The sequence below is a fragment of the Schistocerca nitens genome, chromosome 9 (assembly GCF_023898315.1).
Source record: "Schistocerca nitens isolate TAMUIC-IGC-003100 chromosome 9, iqSchNite1.1, whole genome shotgun sequence".
Lineage (NCBI taxonomy): Eukaryota > Metazoa > Arthropoda > Insecta > Orthoptera > Acrididae > Schistocerca > Schistocerca nitens.
In genome coordinates, this window is record NC_064622.1 from 231,208,209 (window position 1) to 231,225,608 (window position 17,400).

At 37.7% G+C, this 17,400-nt stretch overlaps 1 protein-coding gene across 1 annotated transcript in view; it reads right to left on the minus strand.

Moving 5' to 3' along the window:
• The window catches only part of LOC126204149 (dynein regulatory complex subunit 5), a 139,626-nt gene that overhangs the window by 79,376 nt on the left and 42,850 nt on the right, over positions 1-17,400 (minus strand). The window contains exon 6 of the mRNA XM_049938558.1: positions 10,069-10,256. Within this exon, the coding sequence (XP_049794515.1) occupies positions 10,069-10,256 (188 nt within the window). The remainder of the gene's footprint in view (positions 1-10,068; positions 10,257-17,400) is intronic.

Consider the following 17,400-nt stretch of genomic DNA (forward strand, 5'->3'; position numbering starts at 1 on the left):
GCGAGGAAGAAAGGCCCCAGTTCTCTCCAGACGCTGAATGACACGCCATCTGTGTCGGCAGTCGCGCCGCATCGGTATCACTGCGATAAACAGCCTCAGGTGCCGTATTAAGTTACTAGAGATACGCCGAACCATGAAATCATTTCAAGTGAAGTGTTAATTCTGGGACGATTTTCATTATCTAGCTTCAGTTTGCGTATTGTCGTATTTTCACGTGCCGTCGCGGGACAGACATTCTACCAATAATTTAGCGTGGCGTTTGATGAAATATTTCCTTCAAATTATGGCGAGCATTCTTTTTAACATTTAATTCGGACATTTATAGTTGCATCAGCGCATTAGACTCTGAACTGCTCTGTTAGTTAGGTTGTAGGGATACTTGTGTTTTTTTATTTGTGACTTTGAGAATATACTCAACTATTTTGGAAAATCGTTTTTGATTATAAATCCCGGACAATCTCCTAATTCCTCAGAGTTATATGCTGCAGCTATAATATTCTTCTCAGATGAAGTGGGCACTAGGAACTCTAATTACAGGCTTCACGTTTTGTTAAATCGCTTTCTGGGGGCTAAAAAAATAAATAGAGAGCCAGTGTTGAGAACGGCGAAAGACAGCATTAACAACTTGCTAATAGCCAGAAACTGATTCAACAAACAAACACTTTTATACAGCAACAACAATATTTCCCTTCTTAAACGCCGCCCCACAATACCCACATAGATTTTAAGGATTTTATGATGAATGCTACTTCTTTGAGAGACATGAGCATCATTTCCATTTTACTGACATTATTTTGAAAGACTGGTCTCAGATAATCTATTGCACTGTTCACCGAACCTGATAATCCCAAGCTGTCAGCAGAAAAGAGGTTTGCAACACTAAATGCATTTGTTACCAAAGTCTCATTTATTTTTAGAGCTGCTCCTCTTCCTTTTTGGCACCACCTGTCTCTTTCTTCAGTATATCCCACACTGTTTTTATTTTGTTGCTTGATGTAATTATCTTTCTCTCATAATAAAGCTGCTTTCTATTTCTGGATTACTTGCTTCAATATTTTGCAGTATTTTTTGTAATGCATTACAATTCTAACATCAAAGCTGTTCCTATATAGTAGATACAGTTTCCTTTTTGTCCCACATGATATCTTTATTCCTTGTGTAATCTGCGGTTTACTTTTTGACCTCCATGTGATTTGATTTACCTTTAGGGGAAAACAATTTTCAAAAGAGGAGGTATTTTCACTAATGAATGCTTTGTATTTTCCATTTGAGACAGAAGTATTGTAAACATCTATCCAGTTCACGTTTTTAGGCAATTTCCTTAATTTATTAATTTTTGACTAATTTATTACCCTCATGTACTTAGATTTAATAGGTTTTTTATCCTGAAAATTTTCAAAATTTAACACAAAATGCTGTATGTCATGATCAGATAGCCCATTTACTATTGGTTTTGTGACATGACTTTTCTCCCTAGATTTGTCTATAAAGATATTATCAATAGCAGTCTCAGAGAATTTACATATCCTAGTTGCAAACTTCACAGTAGGAACTAAATTGAATGATAGTGTTACTGACTGCAATAATTGTTTGCTGACAACTGTAATTATTCAAATAATTGGACATTTACGAAGGTAATTTGCTCATTCAAGAAGTCATTCTGTCGCTTGCAAATGAAGGCATATATTGTAAAACGTAAATTTAGGATGAAAGCTGTAAAGAACATTCTGTCTTAATGACTTAAGTAATTAAACTTGTATTGTTGTAACCAGATATACGCCTAATTATAAAATTCTAGGCATCTGTTACAAATTCTATCAATCAAAACCTGTTTCGTTTTACCCTCTTAGCTTCAATTATTGTTAGGAATGTGTCATTGTGTAATTAGCGTGTATTAATTAATTTTGTGAAGTTCATTATTGTACTCATATTTAAATGGAATTTTCACATTTAAAAACATTTTTACATTATAAATGATATGAATATAATAGAGGGAAACATTCCACGTGGGAAAAATATATCTAAAAACAAAGAAGCTGTAACTTAACAAATGAAAGCATTGGTATGTTGACAGAGACAATAAAAACAATAAAAAACAAACACACAAATTTCTAGCTTTTGCAACCCAAGGTTGCTTCGTCAGGAAAGAGGGAAGGAGAGGGAAAGACGAAAGGATGTGGGTTTTAAGGGTGAGGGTAAGGAGTCATTCCAATCCCGGGAGTGGAAAGACTTAACTTAGGGGGAAAAAATGACAGGTATACACTCGCGCGCACGCGCGCGCACACACACACACACACACACACACATCCATCCGCACAAATTGTGTGTGTACGAGTGTATACCTGTCCTTTTCTCCCCCTAAGGTAAGTCTTTCCACTCCCGGGATTGGAATGACTCCTTACCCTCTCCCTTAAAACCCACATCCTTTCGTCTTTCCTTCTCCTTCCCTCTCTCCTGACGAAGCGACCTTGGATTGCGAAAGCCAGAAATTTGTGTGTTTGTTTTTTATTGTTTTTATTGTCTCTATCAACATACCAATGCTTTCATTTGGTAAGTTACAGCTTCTTTGTTTTTAGATATATTTTTACATTATAAATTTCACATATTATTCAATTCTGTAATTTTAGACGTATTATTCTGTGTAATCAGAACATCTTAGCTTTGGAACTTTTAACTGTAAATACAATTAAAAATATGTTGTCATCATTAAGTAATAATGATCCAAATGACCATCCATTATTTAGAATATATAAATAGGGAAGCAGTGAGGCTGCTGGGATGGGCAGTTTGATCTGATATATCGAAGTGTAACTTTTGTTAGTTACTTGAATATTATATCACTAAGATTTAAAGTTGTGAAAAAGAATGTTTCTTGATTTGTGACCAGTCAGTTGTTTTACGAAGACATACTGTACAACTTGGCCTCTTTCCAATGTGTCATGATGGATTTGATCAGCTGTTACGAATGGAAGAATAAATGTTTAAAATCTGGAACCGATCACTTTCACTGAGATCCAGGCAATCTATGAATATTTCAGTTATGTGGAAAAAACTTTTGTTTTAACCTTCTAATTGTGATTATAGATAACGTCAGGCAACAAGCACTTTTGATAAGTCAGTTCATCTGTCTTCGAAGTTTTGACAATTACCTTACCGAGGAGTAGATAATAATTAAGTAGAAGTGTTAAAAGCTGACACTCCATTAATATTGTCATATCTGTTTTCCATCACCAAATAATTTTTAGCTATTCCTAAATCCCTTACTTTGAATTCCAAACTTAACTTACATTTCAAGAATTCAGTCTCTCATGTATCATTTGAGAAAATATAAGAATCATCAACATACAAAGCTATCACAATAACTAAAAATTTGTTCTGTTTTCAAAACAAGCAAGATTTTAGTCTAGACCTTTTGTAACTCAAACCATTTAAAACATCATTTACTCTCAGATTCCACACTGTGGATAATTGTTTTAAACCACACATAGCTCTTCTTAATTTTAAATATTTTCTCTTATCATTATAAAAATTAAAACCTTCAGGTTGCTTTACAAAAATTTCCTCCTTGACAATACAATTTAAAAAAAGGTCTTCACATCAAAATGTGCAATGTTTAAATCTAATTCAACATACAAAGCCATTAAAAGTCTTAAGTGTAGAAGGCCTTACCACAGGTGAGAAGGTTTCATCATAAGCAGTTTCAGGTTTCTGAGTGAATCCTTTTACCACTGATCTGGCATGATGCTGCACTTTACCTTCACTTCTGATTTTTTTTTTAAACACCAATTTATTTGTGTATAAGGAAGTATTCCGCACGTCCAGGGCCTCGCTGCGATGGAGCACTTCCTTTCACGCCGATCACCTGCCACCCTACCAAAAACCTCTTTCCTCATTACCTTAGCCAGCTTCAGCCTGACCCACAACTTCTTCACTTTCGAAGGCCAGACATACCAACAATTAAAGGGAACAGCCATGGGCACCAGGATGGCCCCCTCGTACGCCAACCTATTCATGGGTTGCTTAGAGGAAGCCTTCTTGGTTACCCAGGCCTGCCAACCTAAAGTTTGGTACAGATTTATTGATAACATCTTGATGATCTGGACTCACAGTGAAGAAGAACTCCAGAATTTCCTCTCCAACCTCAACTCCTTTGGTTCCATCAGGTTCACCTGGTCCTACTCCAAATCCCATGCCACTTTCCTTAACGTTGACCTCCACCTGTCCAATGGCCAGCTTCACACGTCCGTCCACATCAAACCCACCAACAAGCAACAGTACCTCCATTATGACAGCTGCCACCCATTCCACATCAAACGGTCCCTTCCCTACAGCCTAGGTCTTCGTGGCAGATGAATCTGCTCCAGTCCAGAATCCCTGAACCATTACACCAACAACCTGAAAACAGCTTTCGCATCCCGCAACTACCCTCCCGACCTGGTACAGAAGCAAATAACCAGAGCCACTTCCTCATCTCCTCAAACCCAGAACCTCCCACAGAAGAACCCCAAAAGTGCCCCACTTGTGACAGGATACTTTCCGGGACTGGATCAGACTCTGAATGTGGCTCTCCAGCAGGGATACGACTTCCTCAAATCCTGCCCTGAAATGAGATCCATCCTTCATGAAATCCTCCCCACTCCACCAAGAGTGTCTTTCCGCCATCCACCTAACCTTCGTAACCTCTTAGTTCATCCCTATGAAATCCCCAAACCACCTTCCCTACCCTCTGGCTCCTACCCTTGTAACTGCCCCCGGTGTAAAACCTGTCCCATGCACCCTCCCACCACCACCTACTCCAGTCCTGTAACCCGGAAGGTGTACACGATCAAAGGCAGAGCCACGTGTGAAAGCACCCACGTGATTTACCAACTGACCTGCCTACACTGTGAAGCTTTCTATGTGGGAATGACCAGCAACAAACTGTCCATTCGCATGAATGGACACATGCAGACAGTGTTTGTTGGTAACGAGGATCACCCTGTGGCTAAACATGCCTTGGTGCATGGCCAGCACATCTTGGCACAGTGTTACACCGTCCGGGTTATCTGGATACTTTCCACTAACACCAACCTGTCAGAACTCCGGAGATGGGAACTTGCCCTTCAGTATACCCTCTCTTCCCGTTACCCACCAGGCCTCAACCTCCGCTAATTTCAAGTTGCCGCTTCTCATATCTCACCTGTCATTCAACATCTTTGCCTCTGTACTTCCGTCTCGACTGACATCTCTGTCCAAACTCTTTGCCTTTACAAATGTCTGCTTGTGTCTGTGTATGTGCAGATGGATATGTGTGTGTGTGCGCGAGTGTATACCTGTCCTTTTTTCCCCCTAAGGTAAGTCTTTCCGCTCCCGGGATTGGAATGACTCCTTACCCTCTCCCTTAAAACCCACATCCTTTCGTCTTTCCCTCTCCTTCCCTCTTTCCTGATGAGGCAACAGTTTGTTGCGAAAGCTTGAATTTCGTGTGTATGTTTGTGTTTGTTTGTGTGTCTATCGACCTGCCAGCACTTTCGTTCGGTAAGTCACATCATCTGTGTTTTTAGATATATTTTTAACATCAAATAATATAGATTTTGCCTTTTCTACAACAATTTTATTTAGTCAGTTGATGTATAATCCCATGATTTTTCAATGCATTGCCAAAACTCAGACAACAGAATTCTTTAGCATTATTTATCCTTCTTATTTTGATTTTCCTACCTCACTGATTTTCTAAAATTTTTTGAAATTCTTGAAATTTTTTCCAAGTTTCATCCTTTTTCTTTAGAAAATATGCAAATACAATTTGGCTAAATCATCTTCCAAAATAAGAAAATACTTTGCACCACCTAATGATATAACTTCCATTAGTCCACAGATCTGCATTTACAAGTTCAAGTGGCTTAGCAGCTGTACTAACTTCATGTGGAAATGGCTGTCTCATTTGATTGCCTTGATTATATACTACACGATTCTGTTTGCTAATACCGGTACTGATGTTAATGTCTTCACACATCATGCCTTCAGCAGCACCACCACTGAATTTTATAAGATTCTTTGCATTTAAATGTCATAATTGTCTATGAGAACTAGACACAGTAACATTCCTAATAACAAGCTTCTTCTGTCAATATTCAGCTTATAAACACCATTAACAAGATCTGTTGTTGGATCTGATTCTTGGTTCTTGTTAAAAATATTACAGTGATCACTACTAAATTCAACTGAGTTTCCTTGTTCAACTAATGTGCTCACTGACTGTGAGTTTGCTGTCAGTTCTAGAGAACATACATTTTTCACTTGACATCATATAAAGTATTTCCAACTACTTTTGTTAAATCTACTTCTCCAGAGTATAACACTAGAAGTTCTGTATGGTTTGCTACCACAATTTTATGCATGCTATCATCATGCACAATATTCTTCATCCAAGTTTCATTTACAGTGAGATGCACGTTAGTACCCAAATCAACACACCAGTAATTTCTATTAAAAGAACCACTTATTGCTACTTACTGTAAAGAATACATGCTAAGTTGCAGAGAGGCACAATTAAAAGAAACTTATATAAAGCTTTTGGCCACAGCTTTCATCAGTGAAAGAGAGACCACACTCCATTCACACACACAAGCATGCACACCTCATGTACATATGACTGCCAATTCCAGCATTTCCTACCTGGAGTTTCCATTGTTTGAAAAGAACCACTTAAAAGCACTACACTGGAGGAATTTGTGGTTCCATTTTGTTCGATATCATTAACCTCATGGTTTGGGCACCTTTACTTTTAAAATGTCCTGGCTTTCTGCACTTACAGCAAATAACTCCTTTCTTACCAGAGTTGTCAAACAATTTCAGTTTCTGCTATGAATCACTTCTGTTTTTGCTTCTTTTGCATGCAAGTACAAAGATGGATCAGTAGTAAGAATTACAGATATAACTACTTCTGAGATACATTTTGCCAGTCCTAGGAGAATAAACATGTTCTTGATTGCAAACGTCCAGTCTCCATAGTTTTCACTCCCTTTCAACTTTGGCACACAAACCAAATAATTTGTCACCATCTTTGTTTGGTAAAACAATTCTTCTATTGGACAACAGTATCCTAGTTGGATCCATAACCTGTTAAAAAGTACAGTTCTAATGTGTAAGCATACGCATGTGGATGCTGCTAGTGGATTACTTCTATTGAGAACACTGATAAACATTACACTGTACACTTTTATTGGACCACTTCATACTAAAACAAACTTGCAGGCTGTATTGCACTGAGTGCCGTATGACATACGGTATGGCAAACATGGTACATGACAAGACATGACACAACACTGGTAAATAGACAGACAGTCAAGTGGGCACATAATGAGATTAAGCAGACACTGGTACATAAAATCAAAGACACACAAAGAACATGGTTCACCCTAGTCCACAGATGTTCATTTGGATGATTCTAACTAAATTTAACACACCCACAAATAGTGAGCATTATATACAGTAGGTCTTCTCACTGTAGACGTTATTCCACTATCAACCAGCAATAATTTGATGCTTACTATGGATCTCTATGGGACACCACTCCACTCTCAATCTAGTCAAATAGAATGTGGCCAACATAGGATCTGAGTAATATCTAGACAAGGAAGGATTCGATAAATATAGGAAGTCAACCAGTAAAATACACATGTGTGGAGTTTTCGGCATTGTCAGCCTTAGGAGGCCTGCTGTATGGGTGCCTCACACACAGAAAAATCATCAATAGACGCATATTGGACACTACCAAGAACAATGTACAGGGCTTTGGATTTCACCTCCCATATCGAGAACAAGCAAAGGCACATATCCTCATTATTGGAAATGAAATTCCTATTTCGTCAGTCCATGATTTCTTCATGCTGACAAAAGACTGGATCCATGCTAGCTGTTGTGGTGACCCTAGCATACTGTTCTGCTATTGCCTAGATAATGTCAAGTATTTGTTTGTTTCCAGGCTTGTGTGCTTTAAATCCTCCTCAAACTTGTTGTTTGTTTAATAGACTTCAGGAACTCCTGTCATGACATTTATTGATTTTATTAGTGATCTGTCTTACATTTGTTCTTGTAACCCAAATGTGGGGTTACCTGTACTTGAACTTTTACAGTAGGGTTCACACATCTGTTCACAGAATGGCAAACACCATTCTACAAAGTGATAAGCTGTGTCCCAAGTCGCCCTTAAGATGTCAATGTGGATTTATCAGCAACCTGATGTATCATCCTTGGGGGAAGATCTACACACCCCTTGATGCTCTTACAGTGTCCAAACACAGTCACTGTAAAATTGGGTCCCTCTTAGTGTCAAAATGTGTCTTTGTTTTTCACTTGTCCTTACCCCCTATGTGAAGAAGAGTGATTGGGGAAAGAATTTATAATAATAGTTATTATTTTTTTTAAATGGACCACTTGGATTTTAATTGTCTCCATTTTGTTCATCATTTGCTTGGAGGAGACTGTGGCTATTTTCAGTGTGTACTCTTTTGTGCGTATCTGTAAACACGTTTTAATAAATTTTAGAAACATTTATCTGTTCTATTGAATTAACTTTGGAACCACATTCTTCACAGTTGTGGACGATGTTAAAGAGATTGGTGACCACTGAGCCTTATAGTTTGTTCACCTTGGAAAATGGAATTTGTTTCGTGATTTTGATTTCTTGGACTTTCTATCCCTCAAGAGGAACACGACTATCTCTTCTCCACACTAGAAGGGTATTTGAACACTTGACCTAACAGTCACAAGAGCTGCATTAAGAGCTGCACTCTGTTCCGGCTTAGTGTACTGGATAACCAAATTTCCTGCAGGTAACCCATCCATGACATAACCTGGATGTTGACATTTGTAGCAGTATAACTGGTTAACAATGTAAAGATTATTGTAAAGAGAGGAAATCTTGCCTTTGTGTACATTGATAAATCTGGTGAACTGGCTTCAGTATAAAGCCGGTTGTTTTGTTTTAGATCCCTACTCACTAATGTCATTGTGCTACTTACATCTGTTACCCCATCACTGTCGCACTTGTCTTCAAGCTGATTAATGTCAGCTGACACTACTGCTATAAACAGTATTATGTTTTTCGTATCACATGGCATACTCCTCCAGTGTACTGGCAGCCATGATCTGTAATACTTGACATTTTGGCACCATTTCAATTAACAGAGAACCATTATTGGCCTTTTAATGGATTTTAACATGCCTGCTATATCCTTAAATGGTTTTCCAATGTAAAATAAGGACAAACTTTAAGTTGTGTCTTCTATCCTCTCCATGGTGATAAATATGTCATGGAAAGCAGATCATGTCCTCTCACATTTACCTGATACTCCTGGTGGTTTCTCTCCTTTGTAACAGAACAACTCTAAATCCAGGCTGGTGTTAGCTCTCTCTGCTAGTCCACAAGAAATCTAAACACAGAATACTTTGCACCTGGGTGCTCAATATTTGGCATCAGCTAGCTTACAGCGTTATAAAGACACAATGAGAATTATGTCATGTTAATGTATGGATTGACTCCTCCACATCTCCGAAGGTTCTTCTTCATGAGGAAATTTACAGAAAGCAAAGAATGAATGATTAATCAATGTGTATAGAAACTTGTTCACTATATTGTTCATTAAGGTTTATTGTAATTATCATTTTACTTTTTCTAACTGATGTATTAGAAAGTCTGATCAGTGTCTTCCTCTAATGACCAATTATTTGACCACCCTAACTGTTTGATAGTTACGTTCAACCATCATTAACATTTGTTCGCTCATAGTTCATTTAGCAAAATTTTATAGGCTATGTTTGTTATGTCGGTTTTCTTCCTCAACTAGATTTGTCATTATTCTCAGACAGGAGAATCCCTTGCCTGAGTGAAAATAATATTGTATTAACCATTGCCTAACTTTCAACTTATATATTTTTCTTGGCAGCCATAACATTTATTTGTTACTGGCAATTACTTTCTTCCACTAGATGAATGAATGATACTAATGTATACTACTGAACTTAACAGTATGAAACAAAGATGCTATCTACTAAAAAAACAAAGACAAATCAGTAGTAACATACCAATCATATTGTTACACAGATTTAGAATATTCAGTGTCGGATGAGATTGTAGCAACTTTCCTAAAGCCATTGCACCTGCATCACCCACCAAACAATGTGAAAAATCCAATTCAATTAGTGTTTTATTGTTGACAAGATGTTGTAGCAGAGCAGCAAGGCGGATGTCATCCAACGTGCAACGATGTAGCCTGTAGAACAAAACTCCTTTTTCAGAGGCATGTAAATACACAGTACAGTATTAAGTCTTTTGTTATTTTTGTAGGTGTTATGCATCTATGCTCCAATTTTTAAAATGTAATCATTTTGGAATCTTTCATTATTCTGATTCAAATGTTCATTTAAAAGAGACAAATATGGGGAAGTAGTGAAAATAAAGTTGTAAAGCTCAGTCAAAGTGATTTCAGTTTTATTTTTAGAGTAATTTTTGTCGCTATTGGACTAGAGTATAGGAACTTTACATGGAGGACACACTTCAGTATAAAATAAACATGACCACGTACCTAACACTAACATATGTCTCAGATATTAAAGTTATTTAGTTGAAAAATGGAAAATGGCACTTTGAAATAAAGCGGTACAAATCAAATTACTTTTTTATCGTCCACTTAGAGCAGGCAACACACTTCCCTAACAATGTCTAAAGCCATCCAGTCTCGTTGATCGCAGAAGCCCCTTCATTTATGTTCTACTATCAATATGTTCCTCAATGACAATTACTGATTCATAAACATGACCTTGTTTCAAACACAAATCTCATAATTAACCCTGTGTGTCTTTCTCCACTTTCAATTCATAATTATCTTTCTACCAAATTCTTTACACTATTTAGCCATGATGCAGCTGCATGTGACCACTCAGTGCAGGAGCCCAACAAGGACTCTACTGCCCATACTTATATGGCACATGAAGACTACCGCTCGGGCATTGTTGTCATTAAACTGAAACACAATGCTTCCTCAGAGAAAGGGCACATTGAGCTTCAAAAGTTCCAGAAGCCAGCAATAAGTAAGGAGTACAACACTCCTTACACACACTCCCCCACCCCCCCACTGCCAACAGAATTTTTCCAAAACGGTGAGGAAAAAAGGTTTTAAAGTCCCCCCTTCCCTCAACTCCCAAGAAAAAAATCAAAGAAGAAGAAGAAGAAGAGAGGGGGGGGGGGGGGTAAGGGAGAAAACAGAAATTCCACAGAAATTTTGAATTAGCAACAAGATCCCCACAGAAACAAATAACTGATACCCAACCCAGCAATGGTTTCCTCCTGAGTTGTTATACCATAATACAACAAAAATAGCATGCACATACCACACTCTGTCACCCATACAACAAAAATTTACAGCAATTCATATTTTGGTTAGCATATTTGATAAGTGGGCAGTCAACAGAAACAGCAATGAAAATGGTTGAACAAAAAAATATGATAATTTCTTTTTATGTCAATTAAGTCTAAGCCTCTGAAACATACACCTTATCATAAATTTTTCTCCTTAAACAGAATACTTTTCTTTTTCTCTAGCTCAACATCACTTAAAATACCTTTTGACTGTAATCATACATGATATTTCACCCCCAGCAGTCACATTTCCATAAATTCTGTAATTATGATAATGTCAACTGTCCTTTGTATTCAAACACTGATCAGTCTATGCAAAAGGAATATTACTATACATAAAATGGCTGCTCAGTACATAGAAGAAATCATGAAAATGCAAATTTTCACTAAACTGCAGCTTAATTAGTACCAACTGGTTACCTCACACAGTAAAGCATTTTAAACTGTACCTCAACTAGTATGTTATTACTCATGTGACATCAAATTAAACTGAACATGAATTTCTACATCTAAGGCAAACATCATGACATCAAGGTAAAGCATCTTATCTCTCATGACATAAAGAATTAGATAATACTTTTGTTATTGTGTGGGTAATGTAAGACTGGCAAAGAATCTGGTGCATAAATATGTAAAAAACATTTATAACACAAAGAAATACAAGCTGAGGATTAGCCATCTTGAACAAAGCACTTACAAACACATGTCTAAGTGACACATTAATGTTTTGGTACAACACTTTTAGCAATGGACACACTCAATGGCACGTGAATGTAGCAACTAATTTTGACATTCCTGCTTCTATTGAGGATGCCAGGCAGGCTTGGTGAGCACTGATTGCTGCATAATAGCCACTGATGTGGGTGAAGGTTGCCGACCTGCATGCAGTCCACAGCATATGTTGCCTTGATGACAGTACAGGGGTCCAAAGAACAGTCACAGTTCTGCGCATTGCCCCATTCAGGTTGCAGCAAACATAGCCAGATGGAAGGGGACACTGCATTCATAGCTCCCTCCCACTGTCATCTCAGCAGTTCCCCAGACATATAAATAATGAATGGCTCAGTGGCAGTACACCCAATAAGAATCATAGCACTGCACAATGGATAATACTCCTACTCCTCTATCCATCAACCTGTAAGTATTGCAATTGAAAAAAAAGCCAAAGAGAAAGAATATTCTACTGTTCATTGTAAAGACAATCTACATTTCTGCTAGCCAAACACATCTGCAGTATTTTAACACAAACAGTATGTAGATACTAAGAAAATCACTGTTCATAAATATTTGGCATGTCCTTTTATTTGTAAGTGACACTCAGGCTTCTTGTGGCCATACAACATGCACAATGCACCATGCCAATCCCTTCTCATTTTCTTTCTTCTCCTCTTCCATTGCGTAATATATATGTCTTTGTAAGCGGTCAAATGACAATACACGACTTCAGTTCAGCATAACCTGCTTTGTGCCATTCCTTGTGCATGTGTTTATCCTTGTCTGTTCATTCCTTTCTCATTCCACTAAATGCTGTGTTTCTGTCAGTGACTCGGTGGGCCGTGATAATATTGAGCGTACCTGTAGCAGTAATTGTGTCTTCTCTTGTTCTCTTTGTGTTTTCTCTAGATTCCCATTACTTCTACTCTACTCCATTTTGTGGAGATCTTCCTCATGCCTGGTCTACTGTTTCAGGTATTGCGCCTGTTAAATGATCACAGTCTTCAAGCATTAGCCATTGCATCACACCACATTTGATGTTATTCTCTTTGTACCATACTTCAAAAATCTGATTCCTTCCTATTCCCTTTTCCAAAAATTCTGTGTACATTTTGTTATAGCCCTGATAGTATGGAACATTAGAAATGAAATTTAAACTCTCAGCTTTTGTCATTTTTTATCCATATTTTTCAAGAACATCTTCTCAAATTCAGCAAATGACAAATGTTCTTTTTCTTGCTTTCCACCATTTTCAACTTTCTTCTCATGAGCTAATGAACTCTGACATCTCTGTTTTGAGTCTTGTTTTCATTTTGTAACAGTCAGCTTTATCTCCAGTGCAACAATAATCTTTGCATCCTCTGCCTAAATATTGCTTTTTCAAGTACATTCCTTATCTACTGACAAGACAGCTGAATTCGTACCAAAAAAGTTAGCATCCAATTGAGTACTATCACGGGCTGTGCATGTGCTAGTTGTTTTACCATCTGAGATCACATCAGCTGGCTTTCTGCTATGCATGCTCAGTGATAGCTTTTTCAGTTAAGCAGTTAGTGTCTAAAATTGCTTCTAAATGTGACTCCATAACTAATTAACATTCTGTGAGAATAGGTGTATTTTTCATATATCCACATACATCTATGCGTCACTCTTCTTGTCTCTCTTCAAACATCTTCCCCATTTCCTCTCGAGTGTTCTTAAATGCAGATTTAATTTCTTCCTTTAAATCTTTTGCCATTTTTTTTCCACTCCATTCATGGTTTCTTTCTGACTTTCTTCTAAATTTTTCTCCATTCTCTCCAGATTTCTGTGCGAATTTCTCTTGATTTTCTAATTTTTGATAGTTCTCCAAGTCTTTTATAATTTTCTCTTGGTTTTCCTTTAGAAACACCATTATATACGACAGACTGATAGCTGGGGGTGGCTGTTTTCCTAATAAACACCATTATATCTACAGACTGATACTTGGGTGTGGCTGATGCTCAGTTTTACTACAAAGTGGTGTCTCCTGTATTTCTTCTCTTTTTTGCATTCAAGGTGTTGAAGATTTGCTCACACTTGATTCTGTCATTAGTTCCATGTCTACAGATTCTCTCTAAGTTACGTCCACAGATCTGGAATCTTTGGACTTGCACCACCAAATACCCCCTCATTATGGGGCTGTCTTCTCACAACACTATTGAGTTATATTTGGTCCTTTCCTGACTACATTTTTACACTTGAAAGTCAAAAGTATGAAACACAAGCCTTCTTAACTCCCACTATGCAAAATTCGTCACACACTACGTGATTAAAAAGTTTTACCTACAGCAGCAATTTCAAACTACATGCAACTGGCATTATTGCAACACTTACTATTCATCCCTCATTACAGTCTTTCAACTTGCTATTCTTCACCAAAAAGTATACTTTCTGCACAAATAGGCCAATATAAGGCTGCACACCAAATTATCATTCTTCATTAAAGAGCAGTTGTCCTTCAAAGTGTCATGAGATGTAAAGCTCTGACAACATATTTTTAGTTTTATTTTTAGATTCATTTTTGCAGCTATTGGACTAAAGTGTGGGAACTTTACATGGAGAACACACTTTGTTATGAAATAAACCCGACCATGTGCCTAATACAATGACATGTCTTTTATACTTCTCAAATATTATAATTATTCAGTTGAAAAATGGAAAATGGCACCTTGAAACAATAACAGTACAAGCAAAATTACTTTGTTCTATTGTCTGTTTAGCATGTAACACACTTCCCTAATCATGTCTAAACACATGCAGCCTAGTGTTAACAGATCAGCTCATTTCACATTCATTCTGAAACAACCATTGCTACATTGCATTCCAATACTAATTAAACAGATAATCACTGAGCACAGAAGCCCTTTCATTTATGTTCTACTATCAATATGTTCCTCCTTGACAATAACTGATATGGAAACACGACCCTATTTGAACCATAGATCTCATAATTAATCCCACGGACCTTTCCATGAAATAATGATTTACTAAAACACTTGTATTCTGTAAAGGGCCATAACTCTTTCAAAACAATTTCATCATACTATTACAGAGTGGTGCATGAAATGTGTTACCAATTGTTTCTTTCACAATTTACGACGCACACTAGATATCCCGCTGGGATCTCTACGGCAGTACCAGCAGAGCTTGGAAAAACAAATGAGTTATGAAATGATGTGTAATTCGCGATACTGCCGCTAGGAGACTAGTAAGCAGCAATGGATGACAATGGAAGACTGACGCCACAGCAACGATCGGCAATTGTGTTACTTTTTCATGAAACGAAAAGCCTTGTTGTGACTCAGAGGCGTTTTTGACAACAGTTTAACACACGACGGGTCCCCAGCAAGAAGACCATCCACAGGTTGTACGATAAATTTGTACAGGAAGGAACGGTATTGGAAGTGAAGGGACCTCGGCCTAAGCCTGTTTGTTCGCCAGAGAATATTGAAGCGGTACGAGTTGCTGTACAGAGAAGTCCCGGGAAATCGTGTAGAAAGGCAGTAGCGCAACTGGGAATATCCAGACACTCCATTCAACGCATTCTTAAAAGTGACCTCCATATGTACCCATACAAGATGACATGTGCACAGAAGCTCACTGAAGAACAAAAGCAGCAGAGACTACTGTTTGCTCAGTGAGCAGAGGATAAGGAAGGAACTCTCAGCAACGTTTGGTTTTCAGACGAGGCGCATTTTCATTTAGACAGTGTGGTTAACAAACAAAATGTATGCTTTTGGGCCACTGAAAACCCACAAGTGCTTAATGAATGCAACATTATGCTCCGAGGATTACAGCATGGGCAGCAATTTCCAGTCATGGACTTAATGGACCCTTTTTCTTTGAAGAAATTGTGAACAATGAGCGTTATTTGAGCATGCTTCGCAATGGCTTTATTCCACAGCTTCTTGCTACTGCCTTGCCCTTCAACACACAGTGGTTCATGCAAGATGGAGCAAGGCCACATACTGCAAACACTGTTTTGGAGTTTTTACATGAGCATTTCGACATGCGGATCATTTCACTCAGGTTTCCAGGTCGCTTCAATGATGGACAAAATTGGCTCCCCAATAGTCCAGACCTCAATACATGTGACTTGGGGGTACCTAAAGTTTTTACATGAGCATTTCGACATGCGGATCATTTCACTCAGGTTTCCAGGTCGCTTCAATGATGGACAAAATTGGCTCCTCAATAGTCCAGACCTCAATCCATGTGATTTGGGGGTACCTAAAGGAAACATTTTCCCAAAATGTCCACGTGATTTAATGGAGCTTAGAAGACTTATTCTTCAAGCTTGCAGTGAAATTACAGAAGACATGTGCTGTAGGGTAATCACTAACTCTTCAGTGTTCGTTTGAAGGAAGTTAGGAAACAAAATGGTGGACATATTGAGCATGTGCTGAGTTAGAACAAATCTCCATAGATGGCTCTTCATTGTAGTATATGTTCCTTTCAGATTGTATTGACAATATAAAGTTTATATTCAAAAACAAAATGGTAACACATTTCGTGCGCCACCCTGTATTTGTGACACAGCTGCATGCGACCACTCCAGCTCTACTGCCCACACCAAAATTGCTTATGACCACTACTATAAGGCACTGTTGTCATTATACAGCAACAAAATGCTTCCTCAGAAAAAGGCACACTCAGTTTCAAAAGTTCCAGAAGCCAGCAATAAGTACAGAGTACAATACTGATACATTACAACATCAAAGATAGCAGTACCTCCTACAAAGTAATGGGTTAAGATTATACAATACAGAACAGATTTTTTTTAACTTAAAAAATTTACATATTCTTTCTGAAAAGTTGAGGAAACAGTTTAACAGTTTGTCTTCTCTAATCATGGAAAGAACTGATATAGAAATGCCAGCCACTTGCAAGAAGTCAATTTATGTAATTACTAAAATCCCAAAGCATAATTTTCATAGTATTTTATGTAAAAGACCCTGCTCTCTTACCTTTGTATCTCAAGGACCATTTACACTATTTGGGAGAGAGTCAGATAAATGAGATTTTTTGCAACTACTACTACAGTCTTTTAACAGTCGGAAGAGCCTATGACCATTTATGCTGCAATTCTTTTTATGAGTTAGATACATGCTTATCTCAACCAGACACTGATTCTTGAGGAATATTCCAGTATGAAAACATTCTCTTTTATAAATAAATCACAGATTCCTAGTATCTGCTACTTTCTGAAGAAGAAAAATACTTGAAATGCAGTGGAGCTGATAAGCAGTAAGGCCAACTACTTC